At 31.5% G+C, this 20,485-nt stretch overlaps 1 protein-coding gene across 1 annotated transcript in view; it reads right to left on the reverse strand.

Annotated features, from left to right (window-relative positions):
* Positions 1 to 4,125: 4,125 nt before the first annotated feature.
* LOC129957047 (1-phosphatidylinositol 3-phosphate 5-kinase-like) overlaps positions 4,126 to 20,485 on the reverse strand; it is a 126,826-nt gene continuing 110,466 nt past the window's right edge. Inside the window, exons 8-11 of the mRNA XM_056069171.1 lie at positions 19,504 to 19,646; positions 15,262 to 15,375; positions 8,910 to 9,065; positions 4,126 to 5,979 (exon numbers count right to left, since the gene is read on the reverse strand). Of these exons, the coding sequence (XP_055925146.1) occupies positions 5,161 to 5,979; positions 8,910 to 9,065; positions 15,262 to 15,375; positions 19,504 to 19,646 (1,232 nt within the window). The 3' untranslated portion in view covers positions 4,126 to 5,160. The remainder of the gene's footprint in view (positions 5,980 to 8,909; positions 9,066 to 15,261; positions 15,376 to 19,503; positions 19,647 to 20,485) is intronic.

The following is a 20,485-nucleotide window of genomic DNA, read 5'->3' on the forward strand; positions in this document are numbered from 1 at the left end:
GATTTGGAAGTTTTTCTTCAGGGTCTTCAAGAAACTAAACAATTATATTATTTCCGACAATTATTTTATGAACTGCTTTCAAATGATTATGTAGATTGCTCATAGATGATCCTTTGCAGCTCATTTTATTACAATGATTTCAGATTGCCTTGTCTATCCCGAACTTTTTGAAACTATCCCAAACTCCCGACTTACTCATTTTTATCTAAAAATGAAATTAAAGTTATTGAATAAATATTTTTGACGTTTATTTTACGATTTTATTATTTTAACTATTAATATTAATGCAATTTAAAATAATTTAATATGCACATTTTCTAGGAATTTTGAAAAAAAAAAAAAACCGCTTCTTAATCCAATTCCGATGCTTGCTAAAGACATAATTTATGTTAAAAAGTTGCAAAAGAAAATATGGAATATTTTAACACCCTGTGTTTTATTTAAAATTCTATTAAACAGAAGCCAGAACTTCTTATTTTACACTCATTTTTGATAGAAGAAATTTATATAATAAAATTTAAATTTTAAAATGTAAAATAGGAAATATAAACATAATAATTAAACATACTTAATACTTACGTTATTTTTACCAAATATAAAAACTTTATATTTTTGTTTCCAGTTTTCACCTTCACAATATTAAACAAACCTGTCATGACTCGAGACGGATTGGATTCTGAGACCACATTTCGACAATTCCATTTCATTAAGGGCTGAGACGCGGAAGGATAGGCACATTTGACCTTGGATTCCTCGCATTAGATACTTTTTTATTTCTATTTTTTTTTCACGTGTATGTGAATGTGAATGTTATGTCATTTCTGACAGCATTTTATTTTAACTGAATATTTCGTATTGATATGGCTAGTTCAAGTGGTGTAAAAAGCTTTCAGGAGTGGTACGAAGAAAATTTTATATCATATCATTAAATACTGTGATCAAGAAGCAGAGAACGGGGAATTATTTATTCCTTTCATACGTTCTTCGAAACGAGCCAGTCAAATTGCTGACGTTTCTATTAGCACTGACTTCATACCGATAGACACAACATCCGACGAGAAGCAAGAGATGAACTTTATCTAACTTTTGTTTCACCTAGAAAAAAAGTGAAAAGGGATGTTCATGAAAAATATAAATAAACGAATTGGAGGCGCAATTGTGCAGTGTACAAGTGCTGGCCAACGCAACTTGCAACGTTGAAAAAATGTGTTTACTGCCCGTTGCATAGAATGAATAGCAAATCAAATAAGTTCAAAATTAATTTTTACATAATAATATGAATTCTTAAAACCGGTTTTCTTTAAAAACCGGTTTTTGAATGTGACAAATTTACTTTAAAAAACCGGTTTTTTAAAACCGGGTTTGAAAACCGTCAAACCCTAATTTAAACCACTATGTTTCTGAGTTATCGCGTTTTACATGCTTGTGATAGTACAAACCGACAGAAAGTCAACTTTTTGACAGATTTGGTTCTAAATTCGACATGTATCTACATTTTAGATGATACATTTATATACCAAATTTTATCCATCTACTTCTCTTAGTTTTATAGTTATCTAGTTCTTTTTACTCGAGCAGCCAGATTTCTAAATGGATTTCATTCAAAATTTGACTAGAAATCTACCTATTTGGTGTCAAAATCATATACTAAATTTAATTTGTCTTGTCCAAAATGATTTTTAAGTTATCTTTGTCACAGGTAGACAAACCTGATGCCAAAAAAAATGTATTTTCCGAACTTAGTGGGTTCTAAAACGTGGCGATTCGTCGAAATAGCGAGTTCAAATTTTTTGACAATATTTTCTCTATACTTTGTATATAAGAAAGAAAAAATAGGTATTTCCGAAAGTAAACTTCATTACAATTACCAAAAGTAACAAATCTATTGTTCGTATACAAAATTTTATGGCGGCATTTGGAATAATTTGCATAATTTGTTCAATTCTGTTTCATTTCTCTTTTTATGGCAGCCAATTTGTTCACTGAAAATATTGCTAGAAATGCTATTTGATTAAACGTGAATGTTAGATTAAAATTAATTTATGGTTATTATTAAAGAAAATCTGATAGAGTAATATAAACTGTGAGAACAAATTGATTTCGAATGGCATTATAAAAAAATGAATGATTTTGAAAAGACTTTTCTTGTAAAAGAGCTGTATTTTTTTAAAATGTTACCACTGCTTACTGAGAATTGATGACATAATATCTTACAAATTAAGGTAATATTTAGAAGAGTTAATTAGAAAATTTTAATTGTTAGATAATGTTTGTTTATTGATATCATTGACGGATATTTTTAAAGTGATCTTAGAAATTTACATAATTTATTTATTTAATTTTTCATTTTGAAACAGTTTTTTAAATGCCTCCTGGAATTTTTAAGTAGTTTTCACTGCAATTCAAAAATCTCAGGTAAAAAATTGTTTAATTCAGCAAACGTCAATTTTCGCATATGATAATGCATTTTGTGATAAGTTTTGATAATTGACTTACAGTATTTTTCTATGAGATTCATCTTAATTAGGAAGCAACAAATTTAGGCACTCTGCAGCCCTAAATCAGCCCACATTATGAGCCCCATTTTTAATAAAATGATTAACTTTGTTTCCCATTTCAACCTAACATCATACTAATTTATTATTTTAACATTAGAAGGTTTCTTTTATATTATTTAAAATTTTGATTTCCCTTTTGTCCAGTTTCATTGTTTAAATATATTGAAAATTAATCGATATTCATCGGAACACGAATCGAAGTTATACTTCGGTTCGTGTTCCGAAAGTTTATTTCTGGTGTAACATGTTAAGAACAAAACCCAATAATGTATGAGTTTTTGAAGCATTTAAATAAGTAGCCATTTTTGGAGAACAGTTTATTCGGCCAGATTTTTGGCCGAATTGTTGGCCATTTTATTTTATGATAGAATGTGAAACATGAATTCAATTAATTGAATCAATTTGCTGCAAATTAAAAAAAAAATTGTATATTCCAAGGAATAAAAGCGGAAGTGAAAATCCTACTGTAGACTTAAACGATTAATAAAAACACACTCTTGAATGACCGATTGATGAATTTCAAATCCATTAAAGCATTTAAAAACATTGTTACAGATAGTGTATCTGATTGGATAAAAAATATTAACAGTAAGGAAAGGAATTGTGCGGAAATGGAACTGATACCATTAAAATGGTACTCGTTTGAGTCTTAAAATAATACAACGATCATTTTGTAAGATCATTGTTTTGAAACACATGAACCATTGGCAAGTCATAACAAATACTTATCTGGCGATGGTTAAGCCTATTTTTGAGCTCGATTAAACCTTCTATTTGAAGTCTAATTCCTGATTTCTTTTATATTTTCTTTCCTCAAACTGATTGCATTTTTTGATGGCATGGTGAAACAACACTAGAAAATTGCTACTAATATTGTGCAACTGCATTAATTGACTAAGCGTAGAATCGGATTCAATGAAGCTGTAGAAACGTTTACTGAAGCAGTTAGAGATTAGTATGACAGTTTGTTTACATTTGACTGTTGCCATTCGCCAATAAGTAATAAGTACGATTTCTATGCTTTGTGTACTAACGTTTTATGTATATAGATTATTATTTTATTTGCTTTTCGATAATGGATATGTTTTTATTCATTTATTATGTCTCATGACTATGTATAAACCGCATTTGTTTATAAAATGTTTTAAGTAGTAATTCGATATTCATAAATTTTGTAATAACTAAGTGAATGTAATGAAACCAACCTGAACCTGACCAATTATATTTAATTTGAAAAAAATATTACTATTAGCCTATTATTTTATTTTTTACAGAATATGAATTTTTCCTTGCATTTTTAAAAATTTGGCAATTAGAAATAGCATTCATTTAATCAATCTGTTTGCGATTTCTTCAACCCAATATCTTTAGACAACTGTCTAATCGGAAATACACCAATGATTTTAAAAAGATATTTCATTAAAATTAGCAGTTTTATAAGCAATATCCTGAGCATGCTCTTTGTTGTTTTATATTGTGCTTAATGTTTACATTTGTGATTCTTCATAAGTTTTGTTTAATGGTATGTTGACTATTTAATGAAACACAACAAAAGTATAACAAAATATTAAAATTATATTTATATTTTCCCAACATGTTATTTATAACATTCATTTTACATACATCAAAATGTCCGTATGCAAATAAATCTTTCGCACCAGCGCGAAAGTAGATTCCACACAGAGTAATCCTCACCATCTCAAATTTTGGATAGTTACAAAATGGTAGTGGACACAGCATTTCGCATCCGTAGATCTACTGTATGAGGGTATCAAACACCTTTTGGAAGTAATTCGTTTCAGATTGTCGAAGTGCACGACTTCTTGCCTTCCAAATTATTAACGTTATTCTATTCCATTTAGTGTCAGATCTGATGCATACGTTTTATATCGTTACAGATCATTCTTGAATGATGCCAACTTGACATTTCTGTTCTTTGCCGTAGCCATCAGCTATATATTTTTCTCCTTTTATAAACCGATTTGTATTCTTGACTTGATTTACTTTTTTTATGAAATGATGATGATGGCAATGGCAATAGGATAAAATAAGACAGAATCAGGAAAGAGCAGAATGTGAAAGAAAGAAGTATAGTTAGGAAGATCTTGGCGATTTGTATCGTAGGCCAAGATGGAAAAATCATTTCAAAAATAAAAATACAATGTTACAGAAAAAGAAAGAGGATGAAATGGTGATGCTACCAAAAGGAGATAATGCCAAAGGATTTCCTCCCTCATGGCGATTTAATTAATGAGTAATGGAAAATGTAATTGTAAGATTTAAATGTTTTGCAGCGAACAATCACGAAATGGTCAAAACAGAAAAATGACCACTTTTTATAAACGTTAAGGATTGAAAAGGAAGATAAGGTTAAATGATAAGAGGTAAAAAGTATATAATTGATGAAAAATGAGATAGTTAGTGGTAGCAAAAGCTAACCATTCTGTCAATGAGAACAAAACCATTTTTAAATTATTTCATCTCCTTTCAAATACTTGTCAAGATCTTGAATTGCTCAAAATATGTACGATGTGAACATGTTAAACAATATGTTTAAACGATATTTTATCGAGATGTTTCGAACTTTCAGTATTTCTTTCTTTTATAACTTTGATATCACGCTGTTTAAACTTTTCACAGAAGCTTGCAGCAGGAATACCAGCTGATATTCTTCATAAACATGGAGATGAGTATTATGCAATTGAGAGATGGTGGATTTGACCATCTGTGCCCGTTGCAAGTCCAACCATCTCTGCAGTACAGTGTCCAAATCTGTTTGGCTATCTGGGACTTTGACATCTACCGGACCCCACAGCATGTATTCCAGGAATCCTTTAGCTTGTGACAGAGAAGAAGCTTTTTCCTCGATGAGAACCTCGGCGATGACTTTGAAGGTGTGAGCCACTGGTTCAGCCAGTCTTTCGCCATTCACCTCGCAAGAGTCAAGATCACCCACCTGATTGATTCTTAGGAAATGGTACAGTGCGGACAAAACTGCCTGGCAGAGAGTTTTCCTGTTATCGCAGAGGGTCATGTGAGCTTTGTCTTCTGGGAAGAGAACGAAAACTGGCGGTTTGTCTTCTTGGCTATCCACCACGATGAGACGACTGAGGTCGCAGCTGACCTCTTCGATGCCCTCGGCTTGCAGGCTTTTTAGACTGTGGATGAGCTGAAGTAGAACGAAGCAATAGTTGCGCAGATGCACGTGCTGATTTCCCCTCTGAAGGGCTGTGTTTTCTGCGAAATGTTCGACTGTGGTGACCGTGCAACGTTGTAGGACGTAAACGGAAGCCCATTCCATGTAAGGGCTGGGAGGCTCCGAGATTTGGGATTTGGGTAGGTTATCAGTAAAGCTTGCTAGGACTGGATATCTGTTGAGATTCCGGGCATTCTGAGGGGTGCTCTGCTTCCTGGGCGTCACCTGAAAGATTCAAATGTCAGGAATATAAGTTTTTCTTATATATATATAATTTTTGGTCTGTTATGATTTATTCACTAAAAATTCTGACTCAGCGGGAGGGGTCTTCCCCAAACTTTCTCGCATACTCTCTAATAAACTTCCAGAGAACCCTTTACAAGGCATTGGCAGCACAACAGGTACGAAATATTTTTGGCGTAGATTTAGCACTTTCATTCAATTTATCGTGTTATTCTTGGTTAGTTATTTTATCCCTGGAAGGCGGTTAATAATATTTTTGAAAATCGAATTTGTGTTTTAGACAAATTTATCTCAAGCAATTGAAACAAAAATTTCACACAAAACTGCACATGTTATTTTTGATTTTAAAAATTGACAAGGCGATTAATGGGATATAGAAACATAATTGCATCATATTTCTAATAAACTCAAAATATATATTCTTTTCTTGTATATTTGTGTTTCATTTCTTAGATATGAATAACTTTTTTAAAAATCGTTTACAAATTAATATTTTAGCACAACGTCCATCCAGCAATTAGTGCAAAGGCGGCAAATTATTTCACTCTTGCTCTGTCAACCTCATAGAACAACATATTCATAATTATAGCCAATTAATTAACCAGTTGAAAAGAATAGTCGAATTATCATTATATTTTGTTATCATCACATTAACGGAAGAATAAGGCATATAAAAGTTTGATGGCAGCAAAATAAGGGGTACTTTTCCCCTTTGTTGTTGCCATTCAAAAGTAAAAACAAACGCCCCAAACTATTTCTACCTTGTATTGGAGAAATTTGGTGAGTTAACTTTGTGATTTGGTATGTTTCTGTTCTTGTCTGGTACTGCTCTAACAAAGAAATAAGCGCCAGAGAAATAAATAGAGTTGCGAGTCTACCATTGGAATAAAATATTTATTTTAGGCATAAATGTAATTTGTATTCCTTCACCAACTTAGGAATATGAAAATTAACTATATTATTTCTTTATACATTTATTTTTTTACTAAGAATAATTTTAGGCACTCTCCATCGAACTTATTACAACAAAACGGATGCAAAATTATACAATGACAGAATCAACTTCCTCCTTTAAGCAACTGAAATGTTTTTACCGGCAAAATAAATAAATAAACCAAAATATATTAATCAATTAAATTTTAAAAATCGATTTAAAAAAACTAGTTTAATAAAATAGGCTGAATCTGGAAATATAGGAGAGGTAAAATATGAAAAATTGATAACACAAAATTACTGTTCCAAATATGAACAAAAGGAATTCTGAGATATCAAAATACAATTTTTTGTATTTTTTAAAAATTTAGGAGAACATATATAAAATTCTTTTCATTGCTTGGGTATGAAATTCCATATAATATTTATGAGTATTATGCATCTGCTAAATCCATTTTTATTTCTCTTTTTGGAGAGTAATATATTCTTAAGTTTCCTTTTATAGTGAAAAATATGATGCAGACTTCAAATTCTCAAACTATATGAAATTCAATATTTTAAAAACATTTATTAAATTATAATAAAATCCAAATAAGCTCATTGTATTTATAAGACCTATTCTCACGTACTATGCTACGCTTGGAGGGACTTAATTAAGAATTGTTTCTCCTAAGGGCACAACCCATTTTTATGCCCTTTAAAAACATCGATTAACACAGTTTCGGTTCGCAATTTTTTTAAAAAAAAACAAGTATTTTTATGCTATTTTAACAGTAATGGAAAGTGTTAAGATTCAGTTAACCACGTGGTCTTCTTGGGTGGAGCCAGCTGTCAATCATGAAAATACCACCTGGTCTCACTGTTAATGCTAGACTATTTTCTTTTTATATCAGAAGCGAACTTGAATATCATGTACTATGAAGAGTGTGATCTCGGCTCTCTGTCAAATATTATGGTATGTATAGCTCTCTAAGTCTGCTACACCTTGTAATATTTTCTTGGATTCGATGCACATATTAATATTGAATTATCTTCGAAAGCGTAATCATGTGCCTTTTGTCTATCAAATATTCTTTAAATTGTTATTTAAATAGTTATTTAAAACCCAGGCACCAGTCTTCACTATCAAAATAAATTATTGAGAATCAGGAAAGCAATAATTTTTAGATATAACTATTTGTTCTGATATATATCAAATTTGACATCAGATGTTATTTTCTTGGAAGAAATAACCTCCATTTACAACTTATATTTTATCAATTGTCGCTGCGTTACTTATTAACACAGTTACATTTCATTTTTATAATTAAAATGAATGCTACACATTGTTTCGTTTTTGTTTAATCTAAAAATTCAATATCATATATACATATTCTATACATTCTTGAAAATTTTTTAGACACCATATATTACCCATTAGCCAGATTTTGAAATCAAAGAGCTTTCATTTTGAATGTTTTTGTCCTTCGCTTTGATATACATCAAAAGTAGTGGTAAAAATTCAAAAGTAATCTTAATTTTTTTATTTTATTTTAAAAATATTTTTAATATTTATCATAACAGAAAGCTTCTTTAAATGATTAATTATCGATTTTTCAATAATTTTTCTAAATATATATATATATATATATATATATATATATATATATATATATATATATATATATATATATATATATATATATATATATATATATATATATTGCTTTTTATGATTTAATTTTATTTAACAATTATCCAAATTTTGATGTTTAATTTTAATCCAAAAGAAATTTATTAAAAATTATGCTTTAAATTAAATTGAGCGTTAACACACTCTCCAGTTACAAAATTCCATAATTTTTACGCGAAATAAGGAAAATCAATTAATTTAAAGAAGTATTCACAAGAATTTAAAAAAAAATTCAACTATGGCGATAAGAATAGGTATCTCTCAGAGTATGTGTAAATATGGAAGAAAACTGAAACAAATGACTCACCAAAAGCATGACATCTTTCTCTTGTGGCCGATAGATGGCGTTGTAAATATTTTTGTCAGGTAGCACAAACAAAGGAGCATCAGATTCGACAGAGAAATCTTTCCACTTAAGGCTTTTTCCGCCATTCTGGAACAATTCCATTCCACTATTCATGGACTGCAAGGGAAAAAGAAAATTAATAAACAGTGTCTTAAAATATTTTTTTTAAGTCATAATGATTAGAATTTACGCAAATAAATCATTCGGTTATGATATGACAACAGACAAATGCTTTTTTAACTGTAAAATATTATTTAAATGACGAGTTATATCCAAGTGATAATCAGAAATTATTAAATTAATGGAAATTAATACCAAAATATTAACCAACATGACATTCAACATATTGTGCAACTAGAAATCGAATCTATTTTTTGCATGCTTTCTAGAAAACTACCCGTTTTCTTAAGCTTCAAACTATAGCTTGCAGAGGATCTTAAATTCTTACAACTAAACTAAGCAATTTAGAATTCCATCAGCTTGTTTATTCTTTCAACATAACAGCGCATCTTACATTGCCAGATTCCAGAAGGTTTACAATGGATCATCAGCTATTATACAAAAAATAAACGAAATAATATTAACAAAATATGTTTATCAAAGAAAAAATCGTTTGCTTTTACTTTTTAATAATATTTTAACAAAATAAAAATTCTAGCAGTTATAAAATGTCTAAAAAGGAATCGTCTGCTAAATGTCTATTAACAGATTTAGATTATGATTTTTACCGAACATCTATTTATTAAACTGGAAGATTCCTAGATAAAATTCAATATTTTGAAATTTGAATATATTAAAAAAATGCTGCTAATGTTTCGTCATTTTCTTTCGGGAGCAATTTTGCATAGCAAAAATTTTAATCTAAAGAAAGAAAAAAAACTATCAAATAGATTAATTTTAAGGTATTTGCAAATATGCTAAACATGTAAATTTGCTTACAATGTTCAAAAAAATGTATGTTTGTGTGTATAAATATAAAAAGAACCATTTTTATTTATTTTAATTTCATTTCTACATCTCTTTCTAAACAGAACTTTTTCTTACTTAAGCCTTGAGACATGAGTTTCCTCACCCGGGCAGAGACAGAGAGTCAAAATGACTCCATTGTTATTTTTATTTATTTATTTATTGCCATTTGTAAACAGCATTGGAATTTATTTTGGAGACTCAATGCATTCTGGAAGTCGTTTAGTTACCAAAAATATTAAAAACATTAATATTAAAAAAGTTAAATGCTATTATATTAAATTTTGTAAAGATGTTATAAGAAAATTCTAAATAATCGTTTAATAAGAGTTTACATCGTATAAATATTACGAAATTACATTAATGTTAATGATTGTCAGAATTTCACAAACAAAAATAAAAAATACAATATTTAAAAATATTATTTTAAAAATATTTCTTTTTGCATTATTCAAATTAAAAGAGACATGGAGTCATTGACACCTTAAATAACAACAAAAACTTTGAAAACAAATAACTCGGTTATACGCACGTTTCATACGTTGACTTTTGCCAACATACTGCTGAAAGAACACCTTAAAGGTACTAAGATGATGACTGTATTCAAGAATAAAATACCACGTGGTAATCAGAGCTAATGAACAGAGCGGAGTCATTTTGACTCCCGTCTCCAGTAACGGGTTAAAGATTTCCATCTTAAAGATCATACTCATAAAAAACACAATCTTAAATTAAGCTAACTTTAAATTAAAAATATCATTCCAAGGAATGAAAAGAATTCGTGAATCAAAATCTGTGAATAACACATGATTGACTGATAATTTTTCCACAGAAAAGTTATTATTTTTTAAAATTTTATTTTCCTTCTTATGACAGGATTCAAAGGCCACAGTAAGCATTCATAACTCTTTATATATAATTTTTTATTCCATATATAGAAATTTTATTCTATATAAGAAACTTTTCTTTCTGAAAACCTCCAAGATTGCTAAGGAATCTATACATAAAAATTTTTGATATCTACGGTTGGCTTTTCATTGTATTTAAATGTTACAAAATGAGGACATAAAGCAAAATCACGATTTAAATTGATTCACAGCTGATGAAAAAAAGACGCCAGAAAACAAAATGAACTTCTTAGTTTTTCTCGAAATTTAGGAACTCGCCTGATCTTGTTATTTTGGGTCGTTAATTTCAAAATATATGATTAAGGTTAGTTACATTAACGTTCACTTTGATGCAACAGGTCAATGATTTTAGAACGAACATCGTAACTTCCAATCTTCTTCAAATGATGAGAGCAACATTTGAGCAACCATCTTTTCACATTTTACCGAGAGGCCATTTGCCCCACGATGATAGAATTAATATGTGTCATTTGCATATATCACATGCATTGGAGTTCTTAAGTGAAATCGAGTTTCGAACCGAAGTCCCCTAATTCCCAGACATTATAATTAGACAACAGTAGTTCAATAGAGATGTTGATTTAAACCTAATTTAAGTCTGTAGACAATAAACAGTATATCTACTATCGTTTCATTCAGAGTGCATCTGTTCGGTAAATATCATAATCTAAATCTGTTAATAAACATTTAGCAGACGATTCCTTTTCAGACATTTTATAACTGCTACTATTTTTATTTTGTTCAAATATTATTAAAAAGTGAAAGCAAACGATTTTTTTCTTTGATAAACATATTTTGTTAATATCATTTCGTTTATTTTTTGTATAATAACTGATGATCCATTGTAAACCTTCTGGAATCTGGCAATGTTTGTAATATACGCTGTTATGTTGAAAGAATAAACAAGCCGATGGAATTCTAAATTACTTGGAGTATTATTTTAGTTTTAAGAATTTAAGATGCTCTGCAAGCTATAGTAGGACGCTTAAGAAAACGGGTAGTGTTCTAGAAAGCATGCAAAAGCATCTTTAACGTTTTGTCGAATCCTTTGCCAAAACATATTACTTCAGCTTCCAAAATTATATTCAATATCATATCTTATAACTTTAAATGAGCAATTCTTGTATGTATATAAATTTACTTATTTCGTGTATCTCGAAAATATTTCTAAACGATTTGGATCAAATTTTATATTTAGATAAGGTTTTTTTTATATTTATATTTTATATTTTAAATTTCTCTATAGAGGTGTCTTTTCTGAACAAACGCTATTTTACACACCAAAAAAACAACATTTTTTTATAACTAACTATTAAAATAAGTATATTATTCTTCGAAATGTAGACAGTGTAACTTAGTGGTCGGAACACCATAAATGACGCGTGTGTTGTGGGTCCTCGATTTGAGTCGCTCTTTTTGGCTTAATTTTTTACTTATGTACTTACATTTAATATTTTTGGTTTTTAAGTTTTTATATATAGGCGTCTTACCTGAAAACAAAAAGCGATTTTACACACAACATTTTTTTTTAATAATTATTAGAGCTGTAACTAACATTTTACTAATTATTAGAGCTTTTTTTTAATCTTCTGTCATGCCTGACAATGTCATGCAGCGCCCTCTCGGACCCGATTTCACCATGGTGAAACTGAGTGTAAGTTCAAAATATAATTAATGATGGATACGGTGTAAAATGAATACTGTATTATTGCAGATTGTTTCGAATAACATGTTAAACTAAGAGCATTTTTTTTTTTTTTTTTTTTTACTTAAATGACCAGTTTATATGTAGGTACGATTGAAAAAAATATTCATTTGTAACCAGTAAGTGATTCGTATCTAAATATTTCCACCGAAAAAATACGATTTTACAGAAGGGAAAAAAAAAAAAAAAAACCTTGGTGAGTGAAGCTCCGTTTTCCAGAAATTCTATCATTAATAAACCACCCATTAATCTGGTGAATCAGGAATATTTATGGCGGAATCTCGCCAAACTTTTGGCCAAAAATGTATTACCAAAAACTTATTTTTTTCCATTATTAGATACATTATCATATCTTTCTTTAATAAGCCTCATATTATCATTTACTAATCCATCTAGTAGATCAAGAATATATTGGGGAAAATAGATAATTTTCTTTTATTAGAACTTAATTCTATATTTATGATTTTGCCTTCAATTTAATACTTTCACCTATGATGGTGCTTGCGCATATTGTGAGGTAACAGCTGATATTCGACTATTCGCTAAGCCTAACTCTTTATTAATTCGTAACAGTTTTATTTCAACATTTAATGCGGTTCCTTTTCAATTGCAAAACAAACCGCAGCGATTCTGCATGTAAATGTGTTGTTGCATAACTCCATACTTTTTTACATTATTTTTTTACTACTTATAAAAGTATGTCATGAATCATGTTTTTCGGCATTTTGCTGAGAGCACAATATGTTGTATTTTTGTTTTAAAGGCGTTCTACATATCACATGATGATTTTGTGGTATGTCGATATCTGGATAATGTCCTAGATGAGTTTCATTTTCAAATCCGGTAAAACCCGAAATTTGAACTCTCATTTTAGCACAGACGTATAAGAGGTAATTTCTATTCGATTGAATCTCGGCTCTACATAAGAATTTCGAAATCAAGATGCTTTTAGTTTATTATTATTTTTTCAATGCAGCACACCAACTTAGGACATGATTTAAACGTCGTGGGAAAAATGCATAATTTCTTTAGCGAGGTTGAACAATTGTCTATCTCCTATTGTAAGAATAGGCATATTTTTCAGTGGAAAATTTCTAGCTGTGCTTAGGTCTGAAAAACATCGATGTCTGAAAAAAGTCAAATTAAAAATAAACTAGTAATCTTTGCTAACCAGTTTTTTGCCCACCATATTTTTACGTAGATACTTTAGTGTGGAACTCAATGACAGACAAAAGAAGCAGAGCTAAACCATTTTATAAACTCAACTCAGAACACAGTGACTGACAGATCTTCTGCTTTTATACTAGCAGGGAAAGTTCCAGAATACTTTTCTGGAGACAGTAAGAAAAGTCCAGAATCTTCTGGAACATGAAATAAAGGAAAACATAAAATTAAGGAATTAAATATTTACACAGACTGTGAATCGCATTGCCTCTAGCGGGATTCGAACTTACGATCGATTGATTAAGAGACCAGTGCTATGACCATTCGACCACGCAGATTCGATTATTGATTTTCAATGCGGCAATATTAACCCTTTGTGATCAAAACCACTGGAATCACATTTGGGTTGAGCAGGTCCACTATACGTACCTTGGAGATATTTTGTTAACATGTTTATGAAGCATTTTTCTAATTCTATATTCTATTCTAACTTACTACTATAGTTATATCTTGAGTGAACTTTCAAAATTCATTAATAAAAAGAGTTAAGAGTATTAATTTAGTAATTCCAACCAACTTTTTGGAGCTACATCTTATTACACTAGATTAAAGTATAAATTATACTTGCGTAGTAAACATAGAGCGTTTTAACTGTCAAGGATGCACACAAAGTGGAGAAATTAATAGGCTAATAACACTGTGGAAATCGGTTCAGTTATCAAGACTGGGGTTACCCCAAGGTTTTATTTTGCGATTACTTTCAAAAATGAAGGAGGGAGTGTTAAGAATTCAGCTGACCACGTGATCTTCCTGGCGGAGCTAGCTGCCAATCATGTATCACGTGGTCTTCCTGTTGTTGTTTAGTATATTTTTTTTCGCCAGTAGAAGTGAACTTGACTCCTGTACTAGGGGGAGTGTGATCTCTGCGCTCTCTCTCTCGAGAAATTTTATGTGTAGTTCCCTAGGCCTACTATACTATGTCGTAATCATGTGCCTTTTGTTGTTGATGTTACCAATTAACCACATAAAAGACAACCTGTGTCTTCAAGTCATTTCATCCAGACCACAATCTTCACTATCAAATAAATTATTGTGCGAACAAGAAACGCAACAATAATTTATCTACAGGGAGCTTGGGTGATCACAGAAGAAATATCTAGAAATCATGAATTATTATATAATAAAAAAAAATTTGAAATCGGTTCAATACTTGGATGACTCTTCCATGGTTTATCCCCGTCTAGAATGTATAGTTTTGAAAAATTTCAATGTTTTCTCACGAAAATGGAGGGTGGTAGTTAACAGAAAACCATTAATGACTAAATAAGGGTCATGAGTTTTTATATAAAATGAAAGTGGACAAAATCACATCAGAAACTGGGGGTTGGGAGACTGATTCTTCAATTTTTCTAATTACGGTTTTAAATTTATTCTGGAGATCCTCTAATGTTGGATTTCTTATAAAGACATGAGTTTCCAAACTCAGGATGTTAATAGTATGCAGACAATACACTAAATGTTGTAGCTGCTTTGTATTAATTTTCATTCGTTTTCTCACAAGAAGTCTTACCGAAGAGATGATCTCGGCGAGGGACTCGTAGTTGGCAGCAGCGATGGCCACGTAGCTGGTCTGCAGATCCAACCAGGGACGGGCACTCTTCACAGACGCCGGCTCCGTCTTCACCTGAGATTGGAAATGAAGTGAATTTACTACAGGCATATCAAATGAACCGATAAGAAATCGTAGTAAATCTAATCACACTTGATATAGGAAATGTCGCCAATTCAGGATAAGAGAAAAATATGTTAATAATTGATAAAAGCAGTCATAAATTTAATAACTGTGAATAAATGTGGTCATGGAACATTTGAGGTAAAAGTCTGACTTAGGTACAGTATCAGAAGGACCCCCCACAATTAAAAAAAAATTCCAGAGAAAATGAAATCACAATTATATTTCTTTAGAAAAAAAAACTCCTAGTGGACCGCCTCTAGTAGCCACAGCGATCAATGCAGAGGATAAGTCAGCCACCTGACTCTCCGAACCGCCACGAAGGCACACGGATTTAAACCATAAAATCTGAATGACCGGACCTCCGCAACAGCAACATTGGTGGGAACTGTTGTTGAGTCCTAAGGGCCGTCACCGGCCACGGTACAACCCTCCCCGAAGGAAGTAGGTCCCATCATCGATGGGAGGAGTCAAATCCCCCACCTATTAGTGTACCCTCCAGAGTGGCTAGATCCAACCACCATGCCGAAAGCATCTCATCCTCATTTCGAGGTGCCCCCCGGGGGTCAATGCAGAGGAGAAAATCAATAAAGTACTAACTGCAGTACTTTATCGGAAAGCATGAGGTGATTGTCAGGAAAGTTTGTTAAACATTGTAGTTGAATCTTCAACTTTGAACGCAACAATTTGGGTACAATATAGATACAAATAGTCTAAAATATCACTTGATTTAACGCAATGGTATTTCTTTTAGAGTTGCCAAAAAGACTACATTTATAGTTTATCATTGTGCAGTCTAGACGGTTTATGAGAATGGAATAACCAAGCATGTAGCAACACGAAATCTGCAATGATAAAGAAAAGAATTGATACGTACAGTGCGCGAAAAAAGTATAAAAACAACATGTAATTGCATGAAAATATGCTTTATTTCCATTTCACCTAAATGAACTTTTTATATTTCTTACTTCTGCTGCATAATTTTGTGATAACACTTATACCACATAAAAAACATAATTTAGCTTCAAAATATTGATTTTACAAAATTTAACATTAAAGGAAATACGGAAAAAATTATAAGAACATGTTGTAAAATACTTAAAAAAATGTTTCAATAATCAAGAAAACTACCTTTTCAATCACTTGAATAAGCCGAGAGGTCATAGATCCTGAAAGATCTTTTAAAATGTCCACAGATATTTTTTCCCAAGCGTCTTTGATAGCGACGACAAGATCTTGTGTACATTGATACTGTGTGCTGTTTTTATAAACTTCTCGGGCTAGAAGTTTTCGATTGGATTAAGATCGGGACTTCTCACCGGCCAATCAAGTAAATTTACAGAATTAGCTTCAAACCAGAATTTTGCACTCGTAGAAATGTGTATCGAAGCATTATCCTGCTGAAAAATTTAGTCCCCTGAAGTAATTAGTGGCGCTTCAGGTAACAAACTTTCTCCTAACATATCAACATACCTGTCCGAATTCATTTTACGGTTGATAATTACAATTGGAGTGGTTCCATTTGCCGCAAAAGCGCCCCATACCATAACCGAGCCACCATCATATTGACGCCTGGAAAACACTTCCTTGGTCTTTCGCAGATCATACCAAAAATAACGAAAACCATCAGGTCCATCAAGATTGAACTTTTTTTCGTCCGAAAAAATTACATCAGCTCACTTTTGACCAAGAGAAATGTATTTTTTGGCAAAGTAAACTCTTCTTTTTTTTATGATGATTTGTAAGAGGGGGGGGGGGCGTGACACTAATTTCCCATAAGAAACTTGAGGATGTTTACTCAAAACATTTTGAATAGTCCTTGTTGAGCATGGTAAACTCAAATTTTGTCTAACTTCATTTGCGGTTTCTCTTTTCTCGCAAGCTTTCCTTACAATCATTCTTTTTTGTCGACGAGTGAGAATTTCTGTTCTCCCAGTTCACTTTTTCATACCATACATCCCAGGATTTTTTAGAAAATTATAAACCACCGTTTTAGATCTCTTGATTCTTTTTGAAATTTCCCATCCACTTAATCCACATTCTCGAAAAGCAACAATTTTTCCTTTTTCAGAGTCAGAAAGTTTAGTTCCTTTGGACATCGTTTAAAAATTCACACTGAAAGTCGCCGAGTGGGAAATTCTTTTCGCAAATGAATCTTTTAACTCGGAATTGTCATTTTATGCTTTCAAATATGCAAATTTTTAAATAATTACTGGAGAAAAAGCAATGTCCTTATACTTTTTTCCGTTTTCATTTAGGTTTAAAAATCAAAATTTAAATTTTAGCAGATTTAAAATTGAAAATTTTAATTACTTTTCGAATAAAATATTTTAGTTTTACTTCTATTTTTTGCTGCTAAAATTTGCATACGATTCTGTAAACAAGGCTTCTAGATTTGGCGATTTTTCGCGTGTCCTTATAATTTTTTCGGGCACTGTAATAATCCAGGAATGTTTATTTTATTATTATTGTTCATAATATCTTGCTGCTGTACACATTTTGTGAACCAACGTATTAGTTTGGTAAATGAAACAGTGCCCATCTCTAAATATGCACTTTTTTATTCCTTTTGTGACTTTCACTTAGTGACAATCACCGTTGGATTTGCATTTGCTTATGGCGTGCCATTTTACATTTCCTTAATAGCACTTTGAATTTATAGCATTTTTCAATGTGCGTTACAATCCATTGCAATAAAATTCCTAATTTATAAGATACACCACAAGGGTGGTGGAATTATTCTCCATATTTAGTATACAGAATTTACATATTATTCTTAATACTTTAGCTTTCTTTGTCCCATTTGTAAAGATGCGTCAAATGAAATCAGAACAACGGTTACAGTTTGGTATATTTTCGTGTAAGTATGATGAAAATGGCGTATAGAGGGGAGATAAAATAAAAATACATTTTCTATTGCAGAATGGACTTGCCCCAGGTAATTGCACGGAACCAAGTAATATTCATCTGCAATCAGTAAACAGTAGAGACTCAGCAGACAATCAAGAGGTAGTTCATATACAACTGTATTGCAACTTCTACTAAAGAAAAACAACGCTTCTTAAAGGCAGAAGTTGTTGGATTTCGAATTTTACATTGGCCAATGATGAATGGTACATAGAACACTTACTGTCATCAGGTACAGGACTGGCAGAAACATTTCAGAACCATTTGAAATGGTTTTGCTCCATAATAATACACGGCCAATCGTACATTGAACAAATTGACGAAGTTTGGATGGATAGAGTTAGAACATTCACCGTAGAGTCCCTACCTATCACCATGTGATTTTGAGTTGCTTGTTTCGCTCAAAACGAAATTGAAACATTATTCTTTGCACTCGGACAGTAATATCATGGACACTATTCGAAACTGGCTTCAATCTCAGCCAAACAGCTTCAGCAAATGTGTCCATCGTTTGGTGAAACAATGGAACAAAGGCTTTGTTTTATTTTGGTGGTTATTTTTTTTAAAAAAATATACCATTTCATGATGTAGCTACTGTTCTATTTTCGTTTGATCCACCCTTTTAATTTCGCTGTATCATAATAAGTTGAGCCATAACCACTTATATACCATCACCATGATATATGAGTTGATCATAATAAGTTGAAGGTTAACTTATAATATTTATAAACAGTGGCAAAGCCTTAGCAGAAAAGGCCAAGCTTATAGATGCCTGGGGCACAATAGCGACAATCATTCGTTTTATGTAACTTTTAAAAGACAAATATAATGAGAATTTAAAAAAAAAAGGATACCATGCTCTAACTGCTATTTATATTCGCTACTACTGATAACGAATGGGGGCGTAAAAAATCATAATAAGCCTCTGGCGCCATTTGCTCCCGCTACGCCTCTGTGAACAACGTTTCCTTTTCTACTTACTTTGGTATTTTGCATTTCTTTCGTGAAATCGCTCATTTAAGATGTAAATTGTCGAGGTCACACATTAAAAAATAGGAAAGGAGATATTTACTTTAACTTTTCATATTTTTCTCTCTGGCATTAAATTTCAATAAATTCCAACCACACGAATGCTTCCTTAATAAAAAGAAATGAACTGAATGAATTCAATACCTCGTCCAGGTAGGTGTAGTGGTCCTCCTCCTTGAGCGTCTCGTAGATGTCCTCCATTTTCTTGTCCTCGATCTCACCTCTGGACCCAGAGAGAGCGGAGGGGCGCTGCGGCTTTTTGGGGGTTATCAGGGAACGGATGTCACCTGTTGCAACAAGAAAGCTCGTTAATTTTGAAACAAAAAATAAGGCGAATTCTGCGAGCTCTAAAAATAACAAAATTACTGTTCGTTTCAGTATTCTGAGACGACCCCTTTTCGACGATTCTTTTTCCCTAAAGAGTGAGACGAGGAAAGATGAGCGCATTTCCAGAATTCTTCATCATTATTTGATCTTGATTTCCGTCCTATTATACTCTGTTCCACCCTAACTTGGCAGTAGAGTATATTCTAGGCTAGCCGAATCACAGTCGTTGTCAGGGGAACTGGGTTACTTTAAAGTACAAAGTTACTAGAAATGCAGATCGCTGGCGAAACTTTATCTCGCAAATTTTTCGCCAAATAGTAAATATTTATTTACTTTATTATATTATCACTTTATCGGAGAACTAATTTTTTCCTTATTTTCATTATTTTTTCAATATTATTTTTACATTATTTTAATAAATCATTAAAGTTATTTCATTTCGTTACATCGTTTCTCAAAAGAAAACCCTAAATCTTATTCTGTAAAGCGTAGTTCGGCTATTGTTTTTCGAAAAGATATCTGTAGCATCGTTCACATCTTTTAAAACTTTATCTAATGTTGGGATCTCATTTCTACGAAAATATGCATGGATTTTTCGTCAAATACAGGATAATGTAAAATCATCATATTTTACAAGACCTGAATGTTTACCTACTGAGCCTGGTCATTTCTTTCCAGGGGTACTTAAAGGACTGAATGCTTTATTTCTTTTTTCAAAAGGAAAACTGTTCATTGCGAAACACCTGTAAGATGCGAAACTTCATCGACGATTTGATTGATGGAATCTTGAGGGTTTTCT

This window comes from Argiope bruennichi, chromosome 11 (assembly GCF_947563725.1).
Source record: "Argiope bruennichi chromosome 11, qqArgBrue1.1, whole genome shotgun sequence".
In the NCBI taxonomy this organism is placed as follows: Eukaryota; Metazoa; Arthropoda; class Arachnida; order Araneae; family Araneidae; genus Argiope; species Argiope bruennichi.